Source organism: Chenopodium album, chromosome 9 (genome assembly GCF_948465745.1).
Source record: "Chenopodium album chromosome 9, dcCheAlbu1.1, whole genome shotgun sequence".
Classification (NCBI taxonomy): domain Eukaryota; kingdom Viridiplantae; phylum Streptophyta; class Magnoliopsida; order Caryophyllales; family Amaranthaceae; genus Chenopodium; species Chenopodium album.
Genome location: NC_137842.1, coordinates 14,799,919 through 14,822,519, shown reverse-complemented (window position 1 = coordinate 14,822,519; position 22,601 = coordinate 14,799,919). Strand labels below are relative to the sequence as shown.

At 35.0% G+C, this 22,601-nt stretch overlaps 1 protein-coding gene across 1 annotated transcript; it reads left to right on the top strand.

Moving 5' to 3' along the window:
• The first annotated feature begins 833 nt into the window (after positions 1 to 833).
• On the top strand, positions 834 to 19,633 carry LOC145558420 (6-phosphofructo-2-kinase/fructose-2,6-bisphosphatase-like). Its single transcript, XM_081619664.1, has 23 exons — positions 834 to 1,116; positions 1,215 to 1,278; positions 1,442 to 1,731; positions 2,427 to 2,624; positions 3,702 to 3,908; positions 4,001 to 4,096; positions 4,255 to 4,353; positions 4,444 to 4,473; positions 4,603 to 4,656; positions 6,211 to 6,264; positions 6,356 to 6,433; positions 9,009 to 9,100; positions 9,176 to 9,233; positions 9,325 to 9,399; positions 10,665 to 10,712; positions 12,393 to 12,490; positions 14,385 to 14,460; positions 17,395 to 17,457; positions 17,592 to 17,683; positions 18,098 to 18,166; positions 18,289 to 18,352; positions 18,456 to 18,521; positions 19,320 to 19,633. Exons 1-23 carry the CDS (start codon positions 937 to 939, stop codon positions 19,395 to 19,397), a joined length of 2,229 nt encoding a protein of 742 aa, XP_081475790.1. The 5' UTR covers positions 834 to 936; the 3' UTR covers positions 19,398 to 19,633.
• The last annotated feature ends 2,968 nt before the right edge of the window (positions 19,634 to 22,601 follow it).

Sequence of the window (22,601 nt, the reverse complement as noted above, 5' to 3'; positions counted from 1 at the left end):
TTACCCATTGAACGAATTTCATTCTTTAAATAGCCCTTTTAAAATATCGGGCTTCCAATTAGGGAGCTACCCCAATTGACACTACGATGTCACTCTTGTGACAGAATTCCAGGGCATTAATAATAAACCAAATTACAATGTCCTGTACCTCTATAGAAGTACGGCGATAATCGTGTGATAATTGATTTTTTTAATCTGATAGCCAAGTGGTGATCTCTCGTCTTTCCAACTCTGTTACTGTCTTGATTGATATGGAGTCCACTCTTGATGATGTTCTTGCTATTAGTTATAACTTTTAGCTTATTTCTTTATCCCATGTTAAAATGGATGTCATCATGACAATATAGTTGCTCATCACCTTGCAAGCTCAGTACTTTTGGAACAAACAAGTTTGGGAAAGTCATTGCTCCCGCTGTTTTTGATTGTGTACTTATGGACAGTTCGTCTATTAATCAATAAAAGGCTTACTTCTGATTTTAAAAAAAAAGTTAGATTGATAATAAAACAGAATTAAGTTTAGAACCATGCAATACACAGTTTTAAAACTAATTGGAAAATAAAGCAGAATCAAGTTAATTCTTGAATTTTATCGACCCTCCTATCCGTCTCAATATCTCAACCTCATTTCCAAAGCCTTATCAATTTGGAAAAAAAAAATGGACACTAATTTTTTCAACCCTCCAACCAAATCCACACATAAAAAAACACAAAATTCCTCTAAATTCTAGTGACTCGGAAGATCTTAGCCGTCTTTATTAAAACCATTTCAAACAAAAAACAATAGTTGCCTCAAGAAAAATAAAATAAAAATAATAATAGAGGTAAAAAAACAATAAAATTAGGGAAAAATAAAATAAAAAGGAGCGAACCAAAAACACTCACAAAAACAAAGTAAGATAGAAATAAAAAACCTTTGAGCTTTTAGGAGAGAGAAAAATGGGGGCGGGAACTTCGACGAACTCCGATAGCTGCTCTCATGGCGGAAACGATGATCAAGCTAATGGTGGACAACTCTATGTTTCTCTTAAAATGGAGAATTATATTCTCAATGGCGACCTTCTTCCTCATATTTTTGGTTCTGCTCCTTTAGTTGGTTCTTGGGATTCTTCTAAAGCTGTAAAAAATGATTATTATTTCTATTTTGATTGATGTATTTGTTGTTGATTTTTGATTTTGTGGGAGTTAATTTGTTGTTTTTGAATGTTTGGTTTTAGCTGCCATTGGAGCGTGAATCGACTTCAATTTGGGAATTGAGCTTTGTTGTTCCTCCTAATCATGGTAATTTGAGTTTATGATGAAATGAAGTTTATTGTGATGATTTATTTGTGTATTTTGGATTATAATGGATAGATGAATGAATGCTTTTGAATTGATATTAGTTATAAGGGATTAAGGGGTTTTGATTGAGTGATGATTGATTGTGTGTTGTTGGAAAATGTAGAAACATTGGATTTCAAGTTTTTATTGAGGCCGAAAGATAGTAATAATCCATGTATAATCGAGGAAGGTCCGAACAGGATACTATCTGGAGGTAGGTTGGAGGGAGATGCAAGGGCTGCATTGTTTAGGTTGAATGCTGATGCTGTTTTAGAGTATCGGGTTTGTATTAATGCTGATAGAGTTTCGCCTTTTGATCTTGCATCGAGTTGGAGAGCTTACCAGAAGAACATTCACTCTTCTGCTGTTCGTGGAATTCCTGATGTTAGCATTAATGCAAAGACAGGCATTGAGGTACAATGTAATTCAAGGTCTTTTGTGGTTTGTTAAGATAGTTGGGGCATGTAAAACTTTCCTGTGAATGTAATGATTTTTATTGCTTAATATATGAAGCATATCAACTTAGGTTTGATTTTGTTAGATATATATAGTTGTTGGTTATTCTTTATTGAAATGAAGACATTATATATCAAAATAAGTCAACAACAGGTGGCATAAGTTTCCTAAATAACAGGTTACCTCCCAACTCAATATGTTTTGAGTCATTTTGGGAAGATATCCCATAAAAGTCGACTTATTCTTAGTTAATCTAGGGGTTGGCTTATTTTGAGCTTAATGCACAAAGGTTGGCTTATTTTGACAAATTTTCCTATGTATATATTTTTTCAAATTTCAAACTTCCTTCATTCAAGCTTGGCAATTGATTATTTACATGGTGCCTACATTATATTTGTTTAGGAAATACATTATCTTGCACAGTTGCACCAATATTCTCCAGCATTATCTTGTTTACATCATGCTATTATTTGGTAAGGACATTTTCGCTAGCTGTTTATGCTTAAATTGCAGACGAGTTTTTCTGAACACATTGTTTAAAGATGTCTGTTAATAGGGGAATAAAAATAAATTCCATGTGATTGGTAGATAGTATAACGTTTTTTTTTTTTTTTTGCCTTTTCTGTTTTTCATCTCCTTTTCTCTAAATGCAGAGTGGGTCTTCTACTACTTTGGAGCTTGATCTTGAACATTATGTTGTTCCATCTCCTGAAACATCTGCAGTGTATCCAGCTAATAAGGCAGAAACGCCCAGGTACATAGCTGCTAGCAAACTTAGCTCTGGAACTTCTTCACAATTCTCAAAAACTGGTGATACTGGCAGTCGGCCAAGCGAGCCTACAGTTAATGAGGTTTGCTATTTGTTTTCAAGTGTTACGTGTAATTAATGAAATTATCAATTCTTAAATGTCCTAGAGTAAAAGGCTTATATGACTTATTTATTTGAGGTAAATGCAAAAAGTGAGTTAAAACTACTAACTTGAGGGATAATCAGTCCCTTAGAAATTGTACCTGACAAGTCTATCTTATTGAAGGAATTTGAAGTAAAAGTTGCAAAACCAGAACTTTAATATGAATATTGATGCTATTTGTATACAGATCTTAGATAATGATTATGCTTGGGATGTATCTTAATTTTCAACCCCAAGAACTGGGCTAGAGTTAATATTGATTTTCATAGGTAGCAAACCCCACAATTTGTAAAGTTCTTGTTGCTTAAATTTCAGATTGAGCATGTGTTTCAATCTCTGATTTTATCTACTCATAAATTCTTAGTTGGCTTGAAATGGGTCTGTCAGTTCCAAGTGCAAAGCTGCATGACTTTCTTTGCAATTGTACTAGTAATCTATGTTATTCAGACTTGGGAACCCATGTTTGACACATGTAAGTGTCCAAGTGTCTGACTCGGCTATTTTGTGAATTTTTCCCTTAATTTTAAACTAAAAATGAAGTGTCCAAGTGTCCTTCCTATGTCCAAGACTCCAAGTGTCCTTCCTATGTCTAAGTGTCAAGGATGCAACACGGGTACTTGAGGTGAAATGAACGGTCCGAGTAACATAGGTTAAAGTACTAGCTAGTAAGGTTGTGTACGTCTGACCCCTTGTCCAGTCCTAGGAGGGAACATTTTTAAAGGCATTTGATTGTGGTCTAGTACGCTATTGGAGTAGCTTAGTCGATTGCCTCAGTAGTCAAGGATCTCTTGGGGACCAACCTTTTTTGGTTAAGCTGCATACATACAAAACCACCCGCCTTAGATAGGAAGACTAAAACCCTACTAGCATCAGTTGTTAGTCTGTATAATTTTTCATTGTAGTTTTTTCATCTCTTGTGTCTCACATTAAGATGTTATTACTTTTCTCACATAACTGATTTCAGTGTTTCTATCTTTTGTTTTCTAGGTTTAAAGTACTTTGGCTATATTTATGCAGGACATAGAGGTAGGACTGCAAGATCCTGCTAAAGTGTGCACAACTGCTGTGGTGGAAGAAAAACCAGCGATGACTACTTCACCTTTGCAGAAACAGGAATCTCCTAAGGGACTTTTTGTGGACAGAGGGGTGGGGTCTCCTAGACTAGTCAAATCAGCTAGTGCTGGTACTTTTGTTGATGATATGAAACCTGGTTCAGAAAACAAGGTTTTGCAACTTTTCTTCAAATGAACTTGTATTGAGGAGCTTCTTTTTTCTTGACTGGATGTTTTATTTATATCTTCCTTCATTCATTTAAGACTGCAATGCCGGCAGCTGCCGGAGCAGTAGCTGCAGCAGCTGTAGCTGATCAGATGCTTGGCCCAAAGGAAGATAGACATTTGGCAATTGTGCTGGTAAGCTTTACGTGAATACTATGCTCTAGCTTTCCTTATGCCTAAAGTAAAGATAGGATTGAGCATTGTTTTCTTTCCCTTCCCCAGTCCCCCCCTCCCTCCCCCTGTTTCTCTCTCTTTCTCCCCTTATATGTTTCCGTTCTTTCTCTATCATAAAGGTTGGTTTGCCTGCTCGAGGCAAGACCTTCACTGCTGCTAAATTGACAAGATATCTTAGGTGGTTAGGCCATGATACCAAGCACTTTAATGTGGGGAAGGTGACTATTCTTTTCCTGATCTCTTTATTTGTTCTCCTTAGTCTATATGGACAAAGGCATGGAGACTCATGAATTTTCTTTTCTGAACAGTATAGGCGCTTGAAGCTTGGAACTAATCAGGTAAAGCGTGGTTCTTGGATTCATATTTGTCTTAATAAACTGGTTTGATCCTCCATGGGATTATATATGTGGAACATTTCCTCACTTTCTTTATGTTTGGCTTGAATGATTTTGCATCTTCTGTTGCAGTCTGCTGAGTTTTTTAGAGGTGACAATACTGAGGGCATAGAGGCACGAAATGAGGTAAATCATTTTTGGAAGAATTCCAACTGAGGTGTATATGTTTAGATTTGCTATGTTTGATTGTGTTAAATTATTTATTAGTTTGTCTTAATCCTGATTCACAATTATGGCTGATAGCAGGGGCATTCCTAAACCTGATATTCAACCACTTTACATCAGCTTGATTAAGAGAGTACTAGATGAAGAATGTCTCATAAAATATAAGTCAATTTGGTTCTAATTTCTGAAAGAAAGATTATATGATGCAATCAAGTGACAAGGAGGCATTGTAAAACACAGAAGTATTCACATGTTCCTTTGTAGTTGGTAATTCTTAATGTCCCAGCTGCCTTAACCCAACACTGCTCTGCATTTCTCTTCTTTTTCCTATTTTTTGGGAGGCTGAAAGTTGAAAGGCATATGGAAGAGGACAGGGTAGGGTTAATATACAAAATAGTGGAAACTCTAGAAACCAAAAATACGAGCTTTACTTGAATAATCTTGCTCTTTTGTTTCCCTTTGACCTTTTCCTTACAATTGCACTTCTACTTTATTTAAACCTGGAAATTGTATAATTACAGCTCATAAATGATTTATTTCTATTAATTCAGAAAAAAAAGATGAGAAGAAGAGAGGGGTAAAGGCTACTAAGATCCAACATGGAATTTCTTTCTTCTCGAATAAGAAATGAACCTCATGGCTGAATTTTATGATGTTTGAAGAAGTGTCAAAAACACAAATAGGTTGCTCAACCTAGATAATGTTAGGCTCTATGGCATGGTATTGGTGTTGTTCTGAAGCTCAATTGCTGGCAATTCATCTTTAGACTTCAAGTAGAAATGATTAAAATTTAGTTGACCTCCATAGTAGATACTTGTAGCATTGCTTCACCAAATTAGTTAAAAGCTGAATACAGTGAAGCAATCATTTTGAGGGACAAATCACCATGATGAAAGTCGATAGAGTATATTATATGTACTCTCTTATTTGTAAAGTTAGGAACTAAATTATGATGGGGAAAAGAAAAATGGGAACTTTGAGAAGGGAAAAGGAGTTAATGATCATGTGCAGTTTCACTGTTTTTGAGTTTCTTAAGTGATGGCAGAAGTGGAAGAATTTTTATTACAATATCAACCTCTATTCATGCTTTATGGTTAACATTGAGTAAAAAATGAGTATGCAAATGTTTCTTTTGCATATAACCTATAACCCCAAAATTGATGTGATACTAACTTTTTCCGCCCCCTTAGATAGTTAGTTGATAATGCCTACCTAGAAACAAAAGGATTAACCTTCCTGCCCCCACCCTCCTAGTCTTATCGATGATGCTTTTATTCATTATCATACATGTCTGTATAGACCAGGTTTAATTTGGAAGATACCTAATATTTTAAACCGCTTCATTTTGTTAATTCCGAGCAGTAGAACTTACAGGCGTGATCCTTAGTTCCTTATTTAAAACTGTCATATAAGCGACTTAAAAGTTAAGATTTTTGTATTTTTAACTGCAATGTGACTGAGTTAGAAGCTAGATTCTGTACTAATTTAATTTATATCTTTTGCCTTTGCTAATAGGTTGCTGCCCTTGCAATGGAAGATATGATATCCTGGATGCAAGAAGGCGGCCAAGTGCGTGTCTATGTTAAATTGTGATTATTTGGTAGGGGATAGTTGTATCTCTTGTTTTCTATTTTGATCTATTCATTAATATTTCATTTAGGTAGGTATATTTGATGCTACTAACAGCACCAGAGGAAGAAGAAATATGTTGATGAAACTGGCTGAAGGAAATTGCAAGGTATTATAATATCAATTTCTTTTCAATGCTTAAATGCTGTCAATTGAACTCTACCTGTGGTTGCTAAGATTGGTTTTGTTATATGTTGTTTTCAACTGTTTTAGATCAGGTTGACATACTTAAGTTATTTCATTGCATCTCCAGGAAGCTTAGCATTTTGCTTAGTTTGTTCTGTTTCTGTTGCCACAATGATTTATATGGCTCATATAAATCTAGTTGAATCCCTCAAAAAGTATTTACATGTAAAGATCTAGTTGCATGTGCTAGATGTGTTGTGATGTCTAGTTGATCACTTTGATGTGTTTTGCATGCGCTATCTGGCATCTCCTAAATCTAGACCTTTTTTTTTAAAATTTTTTTTTTATTATCATTATTATTATTTATTTATTTTTTTATCCATTTTGGTATACTTCTATTCCCTGTATTATTATATATATGCATCACATGCCAAATTCAGCCATTTCAGACTAATTGCATCACTTCTATACACGGTAAACTTTTACAGTCCATTAGATTTTGTTTATTATTTCTCCCTCGTCCCTTGGGCTTTAATATTTATTTATTTATTTATTTTTTCTGCAACTTATGGACCCCTTTTATCAGAATATATTATTCATCCACTAGCCCCACTTTCATAGTATTATACTATTATCTAAATAATCTCCTAAAACTTTGTGCCACTGATGACTTTATATAGGTATTGAGGATCAAATATGAAATATGATTATTATTACCTTCACATATGTTTGTCAATCAAATCATGTATATTTATCATCTAGCAGTGTTATCTATCTATAAAAAAATATGCATGTTCTGCTAAGTAAATGATATATTATAACAATACCTAAATGAAACATAATATTAATTATTAGCATCATTTAAAAACTCTGTTATTGGAAACTAGATCCTGGTCATCCCATTGTTGCATTTCAGAATGATGATATAATTCTGTAAGAGGGATGAATTTAAGTGAAATATTTTATTCTTTTTGGTTGATGCAGCCAAGAATATCGTGTTATTCTGCTAGTAGCACCCACTAAATCATGGAAAGTACTTCTGTCTGAAATTGATCAATACCCTTTGTCAAAAAATTCCAACTTTGTTTGACCAACTTTGATCAATACCCTTGTCCTAAGATTGATATCCATTAAAATCATTGGAACTTAAAACAGGGTTCTATATATCCTTAGAATTATTTGTCTAAATTTTTGACATCAATAGCAGGTGACCGGGTTGTATACGATAACTATGCAAGGTCAATGTGTGGCATTAGGACCGAAAAGTATATAGGAATTTGGTTTGGATATTTTATGCAAAACAGTGACTACTTTGACTAGTTATTTTTGTGACTGTTTTCTTCATGGTGAGTGGGTCAATGCTCGATGGAAGGAGTGCCTTTTTTGGCGATTAGTTAAGAAGTGTATTAAAAAGGCCTTTAAGGTGTGCCATCCATTTACATAAGGAAGGCTAAGGTAAAAGTAACTCATGCACTTGAACTATCATGAAGCAATTTATCTGACAAATCAAGATACATCATCCAATATAAAACCTAAAAAACTGGAACTTGAAACCTTGACAAGGATACGCTATACCTTCAAAATCACTTGGTACCTTCTGTTCAATTACAGCATCAGATTGCCTATGAAACTGACGGAGTAACTGTTAGCAATCAATCAATCAATCAATCAATCAAAGCCTTAATCCCAAAAGTGGGGTCGGCTAACATGAACCAAATTTGATTATTCCGTGTAGTCATCAACATAAATCTTTCTCCTCCATCCCTTACGATCCAAAACTTCATCCTCACGTAAATCCATGCACTTCATATCCTTCCTCACTCCTTCCAACCAAGTCATCTTTGGTCTCCCTCTTCCTCGTTTAATCCCTCCATGGTCCCACTCTTCCACTCTTCGCACCGGTGCACCCTCGGGTCTCCGTCTTACATGTCCAAACCAACGCAGACGATTTTCCCTTAATTTATCTACAATGCCCGCCACACCTACTTTCTTGCGAATAACCTCATTTCTGATTCTATCTCTTAAAGTGTTTCCACACATCCACCTTAACATGCGCATTTCCGTAACCTCCATCTTAACATGCGCATTTCCGTAACCTCCATCTTTTTAACGCAGACGGAGTAACTGTTAGCAACTGTGCCAAATTATAAAAAGCCTTCTTCCAAGTGTTGCCTTGCTTTAATGCTTGTTTGTTGTTAGACCTTTATAGATATTGTGTCTTACTTGCATAATAGCTCCCCTCCAAACCAACTTAATGCACTAAGAACTCGTGGTTCGGACCCGCTTGTGCCCGCCTTGAAGTATCGGCTGTCACAGGCCCTCGACCATCCGCACTCCGTCGCCCAAATAGACGTGAGTGTTCCTGTGATTTAATTTCCCGCTTGTGTTGCTTTGTGCTCACAAGCCCCTCTTTCGCTCAAGGGTAGCATTCTTGCTGCCAAAAGGCTAGAGCGCACCGCACGTTTCGGGTTCCAAACTCCCGGACCGTGACAATTGGTATTTATCACCTTACGCCTCTTATATTTGTTATTGATTATTCTTTTATCTACCTCTTTCAGATTATATTTTTGGAGACCTTATGTTATGATGAAAAAATTATTGAGAGAAACATACGCCTTAAGGTCCAACAGAGCCCAGATTATGCAGAGCAGTATGCATTTTCTCTCTGCTGTAACTTTGCCATTTCTTGGAATTTCAAAAATACTAATTTTTGTGATATAATCAGGCCAGATTTTGAAGCTGGATATAGAGACTTCAAACGTCGACTGGATAATTATGAAAAGGTAATGACAAAATTGCATTGTATTTCTGATAATTCTGATGTGAATCGTGTATATAAAGTTAAGAGTAGCACCATTTTGTGTATTATACTAGGTTTATGAACCAGTGGAAGAAGGGTCCTATATAAAAATGATAGATACGGTCAGTGGACATGGTGGCCAAATTCAGGTAAAGTTTTCCATCTTTTCTCATGCTCATGTTTACCATTATTTTAGTATTTAGTCTTATCAAAAGTTTTACAAACTCATCAAATCAATATTTATGAATTGAATAGAATGTTGTTTTGAATTTATTTTAGGCAAAATTGGCCGCAACACCATGAAGTATGGCTTAGGTGCACCGAGCACCCTGAAATTTGCGTAGTAGCCAAAACACCACCAAGTATGGTGTTAGGTGCAACGCGTGTCATAAATGAAAATTTCCGGCAACTTATTTCACCGAGATGAGGTGAATCTTCACTCTCTAGAACAGTGATGTAGTTTTCCATCCACTTAGCACGCATGGATTCACCTCGTCCAATGAAATAAGTGGCCGAAAATTTTCATTTAAGGCACGCGTCGCACCTAAGACTATAGTTTGTGGTGTTTTGGCTACTACGCACAGTTTAGGGTGCTCAGTGCACCTAAGCCATACTTTAGGGTGTTGCGGCCAATTTTGCCTTTATTTTATGCTACATATCCCTAAAGGATCACATCTAATTGTCCACGAAACCTTAATATGGGTTAGGCTCAACAAATAGAAGAGTCAAGATGGGAGTAGTTGTAGTGTTGTACTTTGCAACTAGCACTGTGCAGATTACCTGAACAATGAAATTATAGGGATTAATAGAATTCTTAGGTTTTGTTCTTCTCACCTAAAATGAATATTTGTGGGAAAATGAACTTGCTCAGATAAGGGATTCCATTTTGAATTTTCAATTTAGACAAGTGTAGATATATTCACATAGAGTATTAAGGCTGCATCACCTCAAGGTATAAAAAAAAAAAAAGAAAAAATTACCATGACCATGCAGTCACAGGTTATTTACAGTGCCTTTACCTGTAGTTCTGCAGCTGTTATTATATCCCATCTAAATTTTCTTGTAAAGCTTTGGGTTCAAGCACGTTCAAATAAGTTGGTATAAATACAAATAAGGATCAGTAAACTCAGTATAATTATAAGAAGTGCAAATAAGTTTTTCAGTTGAAGTGGAAAGAAGGAAGCTTTAGTAAATTCTTCCCCTCCATCAAGGCATCAACCTTTCCCCCCTATTTCCCCATTCATTATTTACCTGCTTGTTATTAGTATCATGATTCCTATTGTTTTAGGTGGAGCATGTTTTAGCTGAAGTTTGGTCTTCTGTTGAAGCAAAATTGCCCAAGAGTGTCCTTTGTTGGCTTTGATGTAATTCCTGCTTTTATTTGCTGATGAACCTATATATTCTTCTTGTGTAGGTGAATAACATAAGTGGATACCTTCCAGGTCGGATTGTCTTTTTCTTGGTATGCTATCAGAATCCTTAAATATTAAAAACTTGTTTTATGTTCTTTTTTTTATTTATTATTTATTATTATTTTATTTTTTTATTGTGTTGTTCCTTACCATATGTGGGTGAATGCTTTCTGCCAGCAACTTATTGGCACTTAAAATATTTACCTCCAAAATATAACCTAAGAAATAGTCTCTCACAAATTTGTGCATAAGAATTTTCATGCTCTTCGGAATAGTAATACCAATTAAGTAATAATTAAACCCCACAAATGTAACAGCACTTATCGTTGCTTCAAATGTTTATCTAAAGATGTTTACAATAATGTTTCATCCGTTCTGAATTGTCATTGATTAGAAGACCTTATAAGAAATCCTAAAAACAATTTTCGCTAATATCTTGATGGTGCTTCCTCTTCTAGACAGAGTTGCCTTTGTTGTCGAATTTATTTGGATGTCTTGCAAATTTATTTGGATGACTAAGCTACTTGAACCCTTTATTTTTAGAGAAATCTTAAGGCACTTAAAGTGATGGAAAAACAAACTAACCTTTCGTGATTAATTATGTTTGCTGTTTTTGCATCATCATGGATATTTATTTGGAAGAGATTATTGGCTATATTGGGGTTTGTCAGAGTGCTCCTATTGCTTTTAGGGGTCTTTTACAGATTCAGTAATGAAGTTCAGAAAGAGGAGAAGACATGATATGGTCATTTTATCTTCTATCATATGGGTGCTTTGGTTGAAGAAAAATGATGCAAATTCTTGTCTTTGGGGAATTGTTACTTAACGAGAGAGAGTATATTTCACTTTTCTTATTTTTTGCTCAAGTTCATGCGGTGTTTTGTCATGTGTTCCTTTCTGACTAATTGCAAAAATAAGTGTTCTTTCCTGTCTGTTTTGATGTGTGGTGGATGGTCCCTCTACTTCGTATTCTTTTCTCTTGTTGTTAAATGAAACTTACTTTATAACAAAGTACTATGAATAAGATTTGGATCTGGACTCATGGTATATCGAATTCATGATTTAAAATACTGTATGAAGTTGAGATCTCTCCGAAGTTACTTGAGATGGCTTGATCTTGTTGTTGGTATGAAATCAGCATCAACATTATTCTAATTAGATTTATAATGGTTTTTATTTATTTGTTTATTTTTACTTGCTATTTTTTTGGGTGCCTGGGTAGGTTGTATAAAGCCTTATCCTTGTGAGATAAGTCTGACAGCATATTGACTGTTTCCAGTTATCCCTCAACCCAAAATGCCCTTAACTCAAAATGCTATGATTGTGTGCTACTAATAAATTGCATTCTAATCAATTTAATGGGTCAAATTGAATTTATATTTGGAAAGTAATGGGTGATGAGATTATTTATGGTTGGTGGTCTTTTGCTCTTTGGGGGCAAGTGATGTCTTTAGCTTCCCTTCAGATTCACACCCATGGGGTTATTCCTTACTGCATCCCTTTTTAATGTATTACAAGATTGGATTTATATGTCTATTGCTTAGATTCTGGTGGAGGTTATGCCATTTCTTTTGTTGGATGATATTTGTTTTGTCTTTTTACATGATTTGGTAAGTAGCTGATTAACAACATGCTAAATTTAAATTAAGAGTGCACAAGCATGTGTGATGCATTGAATTATACAGTGCTTGTTGAACAATCCATGACCATAGTTATTCATTGTATTGCAGGTCAACACCCATCTCACCCCCCGTCCTATATTACTTACTAGACATGGTGAAAGCCGAGATAATGTCAGAACCAGGATTGGTGGTGACTCTGCTTTAAGGTGCATTAGCTTTACCATGTTGTAGCTTCTTTTTCAGACTATTTGATTCTTTCAATGTTCTAAAACTGCCAACTGCCTCTTAGTTTTTATTTATCTACGGTGTTAAGATTTAACTTCCAAGTGTATGCTAAATATTGATAATTGCTAAATAACTCAAATGCAATGTGAAAGGTAAAGTTGGGTCATTTATTTATCTTTAAATTATGATTAAAATATTTCTCTTCATCTTTGCATCCATTTATACTTCATCGTTATAATTTTAAACTTCCAAATTTGTGCTAAATGCTAACTATCGTAAATAATTAATCATATGCAACAAAAAGTTGTTTGGTTCATCTTTGCATCTTCCATTGACATTCTCTTTTTCCATGTCATGTAATGCCTTCCGTAAATTTGAATCTTGATATGGATGTGACTTAATTAAAGGCATGTACAAAATTAAGGATATAGCTTAGTGTTTTGTTTTTGGGAATAAAATTAAAAATGTGTGCACCTAATTCTAGGTCATACTTAACATGTAAATAATACAATTAGTGAAGCATTTGATAAGGCTTGCTGAACATAAAAATCATACCTAATATAAGATTCTTAGTATTATCTTTTGACTTTTTCGTACAAATGCAACATTCTAAAGTAGGAACATCAGAATTTAGGACTAAACTGATTCTATTTTTTTTTAAAAAAAGCCATATGGTGGTGATCATAGATCGTTACGGTGAATTGGTTTTATATTAAAAAACTAGTGCCAATTAAGTACCTAATGAGTAAGGTGCAAGTCTTGTTATGACTTATGAAGTGAGGAGTTTATGTTGTTAGCCTCAACTTAATGATGGACAACTTTTATATAAAAATAGAAGGAAAAATTGTCAAAAATAATACAAACTTTGAGCGGTCCGCTAAAAACAAGTCAACCTTTTAATTATTTCTAAATAATATAAACTTTGAGGGATATCCGCTATAAACAAGTTATTTTACCTACGACTTATTAAGCCGGTTAATTTTTTTATTTATCTTATAAACTTATTTTATAGTTTTATAAAAATAATACAATGTCACGTGTTTAATATAACCTGTTCATGATGTAACTAATCGATTTTAACTTGTTTAAAGCAAATACCCCTCAAAGTTTGTATTATTCAAAAATAATTAAAAGTTTGATTTGTTTTTGGCGGATTGCTCAAAGTTTGTATTATTTTTGACAATTTTTCCTATAAAAATTGGCCAACAAACCTGTATATATATTAACATAGTAAAGTTCCTATGTAAAAATTATACTAACTCCGTTCTCTTTTAGTTGCAATATAGTGAAATTTACATTGGTCATGTTTTCTCAATTAACCACCTTTGTTGATTTATATGTTAGGAAATATAGTCATGTAGGGTCTTATTAGCTTCGTCTCAATTTAAATTTTCACAATGTCAATTATTTATATATTTTACTTGCCTACAACAAGAAATTTAAAGAGTTGAAATCATGCATTGACAAATGTGAAAGTCAAAATATTGCAACTGTGAGGCCCTTTTTGGTTGGGAGGAAATCGGAGGAAAAGAAAAAAAAGGAAAGGAATATTATGGCTTCCTATGTTTGGTTCTAAAAATTAAATGGAAATGAAGGGAAATGGAATGAATATTAGCTTGGGACCTGCTCTATGAACCCCCTTTGAGCTTTCTCATTTCCTTTGTATGCTTCAGAAGAATAGTTTAGTTTTAGCAATGAATGTTAATTAATGCATTGTTTTTTTTTCTTATTTGACCTCTTTCATTGAATATTTCTACATGTTAGTTCTTTAATATCATACTTAACTAGAACTTTGTTCTTAGATATATTAGCTGCTGAATTACTAATAGTGATGATAGCTCTCTATAAAAATGGATATCTGCTTTGTGTTTGCAGTGATACTGGAGCGCTGTATGCCAAGAAGCTTGCCGACTTTGTAGAAAAGCGGTTAAAATCTGAACGTGCTGCTTCAGTAAGTATATTATCAACAATTTGAACTGGTTACTGGAAGCTGGTACAATGAATTATTATTTTTATTTACGCCTTGTATTAGGAACTTGATGGTTGAAAAATTATAAAAAGCAATGCTGCAGTACAATGTGACACTTGTATGGTTCATATGCTAATGCTGTGAAATGATCTAACCTTAGTGATTCTTTGGAAATTCTCTCTTGTCTCCTTTTATCTTTTGGGCTTGGACCAAGTGAGTTCCAATGCGTAGTGCATATAACTCGCATTGTTCTTCTCCAAACCAACCTTGAGAAGTGTAGATAGGCTCCTTAAGTCACTTGTCCTGTATCCTGAGCCAATTCTCCCATCCATTAGTAGTAGGCATGACATCGAGACTTGTTCATTTTCATCTTTCAGTAAATTACTTTTCTATGTCAGTGTTCGTTTTTCTTGGGTATTTTCTGAGATATTTGAAATCTACTCATGATGCTGGCCTTATCCTTAAATTCTGCTAACAGTAAGAATTTTTTTGTTTTTGTTTTTGTTTTCATCTGTGCTTATTCAGTATTACTTTATTTAGCATTTTCTATCTATTAGACAGCCTTTATTCCTATAATCTCCATTTTAAAAAGGCTTAGTTGAACTTTTTTTTATTTTTTATTTTGATCATTTATACTTCAAATTTTTAAAAAATTCTTTTCGTTACTCCATACCTCATTTTCATATGGGTGAGTATTTATTTGAAATATCTTTGAAAGAGCCTCTCTAGTAGTTTGTTATTGTTTAGGGTTGGAGCTGGGTACAGCTGTACATATAGAACTACTTAGAAGACCTTCCCACATTAGGATTCAATATAGGTGATGGTTGTTGAACCAGTCCAACTGAGTGTACAATAAATTGGTCGTCTTTCATCAAGAATAAAATAATAAATAAGTTGATCAGTTGATCCTATAGAAAAGATTTTTATTTCAAAGTCTTATTCATCAAATTTTTATGGGTTTCGTCAGGGATGGAAATGGGTATGGTCTAGTAATAACAGGACCCTTAATCCATATCCACACCTTACCCGGACTCTTAGGGTCTAAAATTTTAAGACCCTTACCCTGACCATATGGGTCTAGCAGGATGTAGGTAGGGCCTAGGGTCCCATTTGGATCCTTTGCTTATTTTTTTTTCTCAAATTTTTATTGTCTATTTTTTAGTGTGCGATTGTTGTATTGTGCTAAAAACAAATAAACTAATACTCCCTCCGTCCCATAATATAGTTCCTGTTTTCTTATTTGGAGTTCCAAAATGTTGTTCCTGTTTCTACTTTTGGATACTATATAAAGTCCATTATACCCTCACTTTTTTTAACTTTATTCATTGTACTTTCTAATTTACCTTTGAATTTTGTACATACTTTGTACTTTTTTCCACTTTCTCTCTCTAACTTTTGTCTATGATTGTACTTTTCACTTTTATTATTGTGCTTCATCCACTTTCTCCTCCTATTTCTTAAATACTGTGAAAAATCACAAACAAGAACTATATTATGAGACGGAGGGAGTACATAAAAACATGACCGACATCCTACCCTTTAAAAAGTATGCGAAAATATTTATGAATAGTGTGAGGATAATTATCTCCTTAAAATGTTTGTTTACCTATATGCCCCTTTTGATATGATGTTAATTGCATTTAAGCTTTTCCTTATGTAATTTAATGATTACACTCTATAAATAGAGTTTGGACAATTATGCTCTCTAAATGTAATCCATAAGCTTATTACAATCTAAAGTCTCGTAAAGTTAATAGGCTTCCATTTTGTAGTCGTCTTTCATATCATACTTGATTTCATTATCAACATCGTACAAATTCAAGATCCTTAAGTTTTTTTAATTTGATTTTGAAACTTTTTCCTAGTGTATATATTGTGTGAGTCTATGTACGGGTTTGGGTAGAGTATGGGTCTTAAGGGTCCATGGGTAGGTCTAGGTCTGAAAACATTATACCCGGACCCTTACCCTATCCAATGCCACCTAGACCAATATTCTACTTGTACCCATAGGATCTAAAAAAATAACTCATACCCGTATCAAAGGGTTGGGGGTCTTACCCTATCCCTAGTTGTCGTTGCTCATAAGCAGTTTCTGAATGGGTGTAAGGGTCCTTTATATTGATCATGACATCATGTTACTCTGATTTACTTCATTGGTACATTAATCTCCTCCATATATCCTCTCTCCTATAATAGTTAACTCTTCTTCCCACCACCTCCCCCCCCCCCCCCCCCCCTCTCCCCCCAAAAGAAAAAAAAAAAAAGAAAAAAATGAATTTAACTAGTTATGGAATTACTATATTTGCAAAAGAAAGATAAGCTGGGAATTTATTTGACTTCACGAAATTTCACCATCATTAGATTGGTATCATTAGTTCATCACCTGTTTATCTGGTAATTGTACTAACATAAAAGCCCACACTGGAAAAGCCACTTTGGGAGAGAACTTTGTCATTACCTGACCACATGCTTATGGAGAATATTGTAAATACTATCCATTTACGGTAACTTCAGGAGTCCATGCCTAGGGTCTTGGTCCCCCCCCCCACCCTCCTTCTGCCTCCCCACACCCTTTTAAGAAGTAATTTCATCTTTCTGTTTGTTTCTGGTCCTGATGGACTGTGCTCCACAAAAAGGGTTGTATCATTACTATTGATGTCTGACCAGATAGTTTTAGTTATTTTCTGCAGTGGTTTCTGCACCTAAGCTATTTCAGCTGCATCCTCAATGATTGTTATGTGAACTGTCTGCTTAAAAAATTGTGTATGTTGGACTTTTAGACATCTTTGGGTTTTCCTATTCACAGAGAACTAAAACTCCCCCCTCCTCTCTCTCTCTCTCTCTCTCTCTCTCTCTCTCTCTCTCTCTCTCTCTCTCTTTCTCTCTCTCTCTCTCTCTCTCTCTCTCATCATGCAGATATGGACCAGCACTTTGCAGAGATCGATTTCAACTGCAAATCATATAGTTGGATTTCCCAAGGTAATTTAAATTGAGAACTGCAATATGTGTCTCTAGTCTTGACATTAAATGTTACTTTTTGCTAATTTTTGGTGATTTTTACTTCATAAAAATTATAAAACTATTTGACTCTCGTATTCTTGTGAACTCCACAGGTGCAGTGGCGTGCACTTGATGAAATTAATGCTGGAGCATGTGATGGAATGACTTACTTGGAGATCAAGAAGAACATGCCTGAAGAATACGAGTATGTAGCTCATTCCATTTACATATAGTATTGACTGTTACGTATTCGTTTTATGAATGGTTCCACAACTTAGAATACATATATTTGTTCTAATTTGTGAACATTTAGTTAAATTTACAGTTTACTGAGGAAGGCCCTCTTAATTTATTAACTTTTATTTCCGGGTGGACTTGGTTTGATTGAATCTTATTTCTGACCAAGGATATCTGTCAATATTTGACAGTCAATATTTGACATAGTGTATTCTATAGACTCAAATTATGTAATGTACTCTGTTCTATTTATATCTTGTTCATTTATGGATTATTCGCATATAGGTTATTGCATCATTATATCAGCATAACCTACACATGTAAAATGGCAATTTAAAAGGAATACATATCTGTTTTAATTCCTTTATTCTTCAAATTCCAGATCACGTGAAAAAGACAAGCTTCGGTATCGCTATCCTCGAGGAGAGTCATACTTGGATGTCATCCAGAGGTTTGTATATTCATCTTCTGATAATCTTAAGAGCCCCTTTTGCTCTCTCCTCACACTATTTTCCAGAGTAATATATGCTTGATTTCAAAATTCATAGCTATAAATAAATTCCTGTGATGCAGGCTGGAGCCTGTAATCATTGAGCTTGAGCGACAAAGAGCACCTGTTGTAGTAATTTCTCATCAGGTAATACAGCTTAATGATAATTTACTCAACGTGTTCCCCAAATTTTGGTTATTGATAATAACATGTTACCATGATCCTGATTTTTTTATTTTTTTAATTGCAGGCTGTTCTGAGAGCATTGTATGCTTATTTTGCTGACAGGCCTTTGAAAGAAATACCACATATTGAGGTAACCTTTGCAGACATCTATAGCCTCGCTGTTTCACAAGTTAACAATGAACACCTATAAACAAAACAGATAGACAGATAGACTTGTCCTGTTCACCTCCATTTGGGACCAAATATCTTCTAGAATTATTTTGCTATAAAAAGACTACTTCCAAGCATCTCATCTCCAAACACTTTGCCAGAAATACAAAATTCTGCAGAAAGTACTAATAGTGATATGTTTGGATGTTTGTGGGTTCCTTAAAGTTTAGGGAAAAAGTTTGAGATCTTGCCCTCTTTGGGATTAGGTATTGTTAAGGAGCCCTTTTGGTAGTGTCTAGATCTCGTAGGTCCTTGAAAGATCCGAGCTTAAGAACAATAAACAAAGTTTAAATCCTGCTATGGGTAGGGTTTTGGGGATGTCTAAAAGCATCTGCACGTACTCTTGACGGTCTTGTACTTTTATTTACTATTTCCTCTGTCATTTCATACTTGCAACACACCTTTTTGGCACCCTATTTGAAGAGGTGATTAGAAATTGTAAATGGACAGATTTAACTATAAAATTTAAACCGTAATAACTTAACACTTTCTACTATCGGTACATAAAATTGAAGTACTTCTCAAATGGCATTGCTATCAAATACATCATGCTTTCAATTCAAATTCTGAAAGTCAGGGTTGGATGCACCAGTGTTTTGCTTTCTGTTTCCTTTTTTTTTTTTTTTTTTTTTTTTTTTTAGAGAGAGAGAGAGAGAGAAGCTGAGCCTATATGTTTTTTTTCATGTTCGTATTGCTAATGTCAGTTATCGATGTGTAGGTGCCTCTTCACACAATCATAGAGATCCAAATGGGAGTAACAGGTGTACAAGAGAAACGATACAAGCTTATGGATTAAACTGGTGGGAGAAGCTGGTCTTTTGTTGCTTTATAACATGAAAATCCTTCATCTGAATTTGGTGTGTTTCTATTGTTCTCACATGATGAATGTATTACTATCTTTATTTCTATGTACTTATTGACATATATCTTTCATGGTCCTGGTTTTTCTCGTTGACCATAATTTATTTTTCATAAAAACAAATATACATCGTATATAAATAACAAGTTCAATGTCAATATAAATTTGCTACATTTGTCTTTTGTGTCAGATTATCTAATAGATGCAACTGTAAATCATCAAAGTTGATTGATGTCATGTCAAAATTGTCAAATTGAAAGTTCACGTTCAGAGTTGGGTCGGTTTTTAGTCATGTTGGGCATATATATAGTCAATTATTATGTCGTCTTATTTAGGGTCGGGCTAGTTTTGACAGCTCTATAATACACTCGCAAGATAAAAGGCGGTGTATGGGCGTATGGCCTGTATACTAGAGCTTTCTGTTGTTTGATCCAGGCCACATGCTAAGAATGGAAAAGGATTTCATGATGGATAATATGTTCTGACTTGTGGCGCTATTCCAAGCCCTCTCCCACTTTTTCCCAAGCTGATTTAAATCAAATTTAGCTGGGCCATCTATTGCGGCTCTTGAGCCACAAATCAGGCTTTATATATTTGTCCACCTTCAGTTTAGATTGGGATTGACTCATTCACTTGATTTGCATGTCTAAGCAAAATTTGACTTTTTTTTTTCTTTTTTTTTTTTGGACAAGGAACAGAATCTCTCACTAGTCTTCAACTCAGACTGTATTTTTTTTTTTTAATTATATTGTTATTATTTTTTAACTTCAATATGTGCTGGTTAGACACTTATGTGTAGTTAGAAGGTAAGGGAATCTCTTTCCACAAATATCCTTACTTAGCAACATTTGAACCTTAGACGCGGTAAAAACCTTACTAAGTGAACCAAACCTTGGTTGAAATTATGTTTAGACTTACTTTGTAATTGTTAATTGATAATTTTTGGGAGAATTTTCAATATACGTATTAGTGACTTAATGTACTTCGTATGTCACCAACATTATTGGGTAAAAATCTCAATGCATGTTAAACCTTTACACTCTTTATCTGCACATTACCCTCTTGCTTTGATGCTTTCAATCTCTCTCTTCTACGCGTACTAAAATTGAGTAGAAAATGATTATTTGTTTATAAAAATTTTAGGGTACATGGTGAATTTTAATGAACCTCAAGGATACATGTTGAAAACTTTAAATAGTAAAGTCGATTATATATAAATCTAAGAGAATTAATTGAATTATTAGAATTTAAGGAAAAAAAAATCCTGTTTTTTTGCAGAGAAATTCTAAATATAAATCATTTATTATTATTATTTTTTTTTTGAAAGAATAAATCATTTATTATAAACATTAGATAAACTTGTATAATAATTTTTTGAACCTTAAAAATGTTTATTCTTTATCTATTTTTAGGGGTCGTTCGGTTGGGGGTAATCAGGAAAGGGAATGGGAATCAACTGACCCGATTCCCTTTGTTGATGTTTGTTTTGCACTTTCTTTCATTCCCTTTCCCCTCTTCATTACCCTAAATCCCTTTAAGTTCATTCCCCACCCCCCCTAGACTTTTCCATTCCATTCCCTAGCCACCACCACACCACCACCTTCCTACCTCCACACACCGCCGAGAAACCCAACCACCGCACTACCCACGACTCGCCGCATCTCCGACGACTTCCGACGACCCTCCCCGCCTCTCCCCCTCCCCGTAAAACTCTCTTCTCCTCACGCAAAAACATCCCAAACCCTTAGAATTCCCTCCCTCTCCCCGAAAAACCACCGTCCTAGCAGCTAGGGTTTCGAGGGTGGGGGAGGGTCGGACAGTGGTTTTTCGGGGAGAGGGAGGGATTTCTAGGGGTTTGGGATGTTACTAGGGCTTTTTCTGGGTTGATTTTTGGGGAAGAGATCCTTGCGCGTGACCGGAGAAGGGCGGCGAAGGTGCTGCGGAGGGCGGCGAAGGTGCTGCGGAGGGCGGCGAAGGTGAGGCGACCGGCGGCTGGTGGTTTGGTGGACAGAGGGTGGCTAGAAAAGGTGGATAGTGAATGAATTAGGTGGTTGTGTGGTGGTTGTGGGGTGGTTGTGTGGTGGTGGGATGATGGGATTGTTTCCCTTGGTTTTGAAAACAAACAACATAGAGAATATTGGGTATTTTCATTCCATTCTCTTTCATTCCCTTTGTTCATTCCATTCCGTTTACCCCGGGTGAACCAAACGGCCCCTTAGTGTATTTAGAAATAGAATCAAGTTCGAGCTCAGTTTGAGTTGAGTCTGAGTCATATATTTCGCATTAGGGAAAAAATATTTGCAGCCCTATGGGCTGCTTGTAAGAAACTAAAAGCGAAAATAATAGGCAATAAATAAATATTTATTACACCAAATTTACTCTTGAATTGTCGATAAATTTCCAACTAAAAGGAAGTATATTAAATACATATAGCATTACCCTTAGCACTATTATCACCCTTGCTGTTTCTAATACCATATAATTTGACCTTTGGTTCCCGTGTGCTTAGAGATTGGGATCCTCAATCTCTGAAGTAAAAAAAAATTCCCAGTTTCAATGCAACAAATTCATAAAAATCATCCTCTTTTCAATGCACCAAATTCATAAAATATGCTTTTGTAAAAAATAAAAATTTTCCGTGGGTAGTCTGCCGTCAACTTCACGAGTCCTTTATCTACTCTCCAGCCATTCTCCTTGGATGCAGGGAACCTTCCTTTTGACTTACGTAACACCGATTTTATTTTTATACACTTACACTATTAGAGGCACCTCCCCTTCTCTTTGACGACTTAGCATTTACGCAACTTCACATTTTTCTCACATTCTTCATGGTATCCTATGGTTCTTAATCTTTGTTCCTTTGTTCTCTATTGACTCTATACTTTGTAAGGACATATATATATATATATATATATATATATATATATATGTTCGAAGCGATACGATCACTAGTTGAAGCATCTTTGTGTATAATAAGCTACACAAACAATATGCTTAGTAGCACCACTATCGCCTATGAGAATAACTTGTTGCTTGCTGCCATCTTATGTCTTTTGTTAGTCATCCTTTTTGTCCTCCTACTTCATATTTACGCGAGGTGGCTCCTTGCTGAGGGCCACCTGTGTCGAACATCTATAGTTG